Genomic DNA, 3,512 nt, shown 5'->3' with positions numbered 1-3,512 from the left:
TGGGGGGGGGGTGATCTCTTGCAAGAGGCGGCCACCCCCGACGCCGTGCTCGGCCGGCGGGCCGCGTGCCGCGCCGGGAGGTGGCCTTCCAGCGCGTGCGGCTGCGGGGCGCCGGCCGAGGTGACCTCAGCCTACCCCGGGCCCGGCCGCAGCACGCCGTGTGCGAATACGCGAGGCGGTGTCCTGAGCTGACACCGGCTGCGCGGCACAGGCAGCAGGCGCCGCCGATCAACTAGTTCGCACCGAGGATTCCTCTTGGTGCGTGGCCCAGTTTTCCTTAGGACGGGCTCCAACCCCTCGCCGACACCGCCCCCCGCGCCGCCACGCTCCGAGGCCTTCCCCCAGGAAGCCTCGCGTCCCTCCCCCGCCGTTCGGCTCGGGCCGGCGCGCGCGCGATTCCTCGATTCCACAGGCGGTTCGCGCCGCGGGTGGGGGCGGGGCGCCGCCGGGGGAGGGGGGCCGGGGCCCGGGGGGCGGGGGCGGGCCGGCGTGGGGAGTTCCTCGCTCGCGGACCACACGCTCTGCGGGCCAATCCCGAGCCAGCCTCTAGCAGTGTCACACGCGGGACACATCCAAGCGTTTGTTGGCAGGGCCGATGAGGGGGAGGGGGCGAGGAGGAGGGAGGGGAGTTGAGTGACAGGCTTGCGGGGCAGGCTGGGAATTGTAGTTTGCAGCTCCCGTGGCCATAGCCATTTTGTAGTCGGGGGACTACAACTTCCAGAAGATCAAGGGGACCATTCTAAGGTGCCCCGGGAATAGGCGGCTCTCCCCGGGGCCGGGAGTCCTGGGGCACTCGTATCCAGCAGCCCCGCTGCAGGTAGACGCGAGGGCAGTGGCGCGGGCTGGCGTGTGGCGGCTGTGGGGTGAGCGGCAAGCTGGGGAAAGGGGGTGAGGTGGAGCGACCGAGCGTGCCATGCATTGGGCTAGGGAGCCTCTCTCAATTCCACTCCCAGATTCGGCGTGGGAGCGATGCCTGGGGGGTTGCCCGGGAAGGCTTCGTCGAAGGTTCTCGGGTGTCTAGTCGACGGGGCTGTCGGGGTCCTTTGGACTGGGCCAGGGTCGGTCGGCGCCGGAGTAGGCGGGCGCCTGGTGGCTCAGCTGTGTGAGTTTTCGGCTAGCGTCCGTCGGGGAATTACCCGAGGAGCCCTAACTTGTATAAAAGCAGAGTCCATTTAAAGTTGGGCTGGATAGCCTCTCTCTCATTGGTTAGGGGGCTTGGAAAAAAGAGACTCGGCGAGCCCTCGCTGTGGTGCTGCCGCCGCCGCCGCCGCCGCTGGAGTTGACTCTTCTGCTCGCACTGCTGCTGCAGCACAAACGTGACTTCCAACATTTTTTATTTATCTTTCCCTTTTCTTTTCCAAGATGTAACTACAGATCAGACACTAAGGACCTTCACGTTTCGCTGATGTAGTTTTTGGAGGAAAAAGGGGGGGAGTGAAGGGCGTCGGTTTTTTTTGTGTGTGTGTGTTTCGGGGGAAATTTTCCATTATGAGTGTTTTACTAAAGTGAATTTTTTTTTGTTTGCTTCGTTCGTCTTTGGCTCTTTTTTTTTTTTTTTTCCTTCCCAATTTCGGATTTATTTCAAGGCGAATCGGGCTTTGGGGGAAGAGGAAGAAAAGTCGGATTACAAGATCAACCACCACCAACAACAATAAAAACCACCAGGATATTTTTTTGCAAATTTCTGACGGCTTTAAATTCATGAAGCAATTGTCCCCTTTTGCAATCAGCATTTGGATCTCAGAATGAGCAAGGAAAGACCCAAGAGGAATATCATTCAGAAGAAATACGTAAGTGCTCTTAACAACACATCCTTTGACTTGCAGTTTTAAGCAATGGCTCTGAATGTCAAGTTTATAGATAATTCTGCAGCTGAAGGGTTTTAAACACAGCGTCCGATAAGGCTGTTTCTTTCTTTTCTGAAAGAGGGCTTTTCAGGCAAAGTCGTCTCTGCCTAGTTTGGATGAAAAAACAGATTGGTGTAGCGATACCTCAAGTGAATAAATTGACCTCGAATGACACAACCATAATCTAGTTTTAGATGAAAGGCAAGGGATTTTGGTGGAGCTGGGGGGGGGGGTGGGGGCTGCGGTAATGTAACTAAACTGCATTCTCGGGCGGATTTGGCCCCATATTGCACTTTGCATGCAAATGATCTTGTGTTGTTATTATTAATGTTATTTGGAAAATCGTGGAACGCGTGTGTGTTGGAAGCCCTTTAAGTTGCAACCGAGGGTCCGATTATGGCGTTCTTGTTCCTTGCACTGGCACATCAAATTTAATGTATGTGGTCGTTTTGGCTTATTTGGTTCGCAACGTAAACCAGTTGGGAATCATGTTACAGCGAACGCATTTGTTGGGATTGACTTTAATAATGGGACTGGTTTTGTTTAAAAATTCATGGTTTCCAGTTTTAGGGGGGAAAGACATACAATATAGCTAATGTTTTTAAGTAGGTATGTGAATGCATGTGTAAGTGACTACAAATAAATTCTCCCTGTTAACTGGGCTTCTGAAATTGGGTGATTATTCAGAGATTTAAATGGTTTGGAATAGTTAAATTTGTTTTGTGCATAGTACAGCTACGTTTTGATTGGCATGGGGAGTGTTTTTGTTTTGTGTATGGCTTTTTTTTTTTTTAAGTTTGGGGGGAGGGAGGGTAGAAGGGGACGGAGGATTAACCAAATATGCACTCGAGTGATCGGTGATTAGCTGCATGCTTTAAATCAAAGAATCCATTAAAAAAAAAAAGCCCAAATGAACATACATTTGGAATAATGCAACGTTATGAGAAAGTTTTATTTGAGTCGAGTCGACAGATTGGTGTTAATATTTTGCCTTTTTGAGCAGTGTGATGTGTGTAATGGGAGATGACCTTCGGGCACTGGTTTTTGTAAAAAAAAAATACATTTAATGAAAAAGCTGAATGCCTCTTCTAGAGGGCTGATTCTAATCTAGGCACGTAAACTTCAACTATGAAAGAAATGCAATGTTAAATAATCAAGCCCAACTTAAAAAGCTGTTCCCTAAAGAATTTAAGATTTAAAATACATCCGCATTGCAGAGGGCTGGGTAGAATGCAAAGGACTAGTTTAAACTCGGGCTGTAGAAACTGCATGGAGACAACCTTGCCTTGGAGCGTGGACGCCTTCCCGGGGCACGTCCGATCCGGGTGCAGCCACAAAGCAAATGGGGTAGAACTTGGACAAGAACCGCCTCCGCCGCCCCCACCCTTCCCCCGGACCCCATCCCAGACCTCGCTAAGTTGGAGAGCTGTGAGGGGTGGGATTTTTTGTTGCTGGCGGTCAGTGGATTGTGTCGAGTGCGGGCGTCCGGCCGCAAGCCGGTGGCTGGCGGCGGCCGCGGGAGGCAGAGCACGAGTTGACGCCAGGGGAGCGGAGCCCGTGTTCCCGACGTGCTCGAGCCGGCAGCAGAGGGGAGGGCGCGCGGGGGTCGAGGCGGGCTGGGCCGGGGCCGGGCGGGCGCGCGCGCGCGGCCTGTAGGGGGCGGGC

At 53.7% G+C, this 3,512-nt stretch overlaps 1 protein-coding gene across 2 annotated transcripts in view; it reads left to right on the top strand.

Moving 5' to 3' along the window:
• The first annotated feature begins 1,203 nt into the window (after positions 1-1,203).
• Positions 1,204-3,512, top strand: part of JARID2 (jumonji and AT-rich interaction domain containing 2) — a 274,155-nt gene continuing 271,846 nt past the window's right edge. For both annotated transcript variants that reach the window (XM_040460517.1, XM_040460514.1), the window contains exon 1: positions 1,204-1,790. Coding sequence is in view for 1 of the 2 variants with exons in the window: in XM_040460514.1 (XP_040316448.1) it covers positions 1,746-1,790 (45 nt within the window). In the remaining variant the exon portion in view is untranslated. The remainder of the gene's footprint in view (positions 1,791-3,512) is intronic.

The sequence above is a fragment of the Herpailurus yagouaroundi genome, unplaced genomic scaffold (assembly GCF_014898765.1).
Source record: "Herpailurus yagouaroundi ecotype Mexico unplaced genomic scaffold, PumYag 250, whole genome shotgun sequence".
Classification (NCBI taxonomy): Eukaryota; Metazoa; Chordata; class Mammalia; order Carnivora; family Felidae; genus Herpailurus; species Herpailurus yagouaroundi.
Note: the sequence above shows the minus strand (reverse complement) of the source record. Positions and strands in the feature narration are given on the sequence as shown.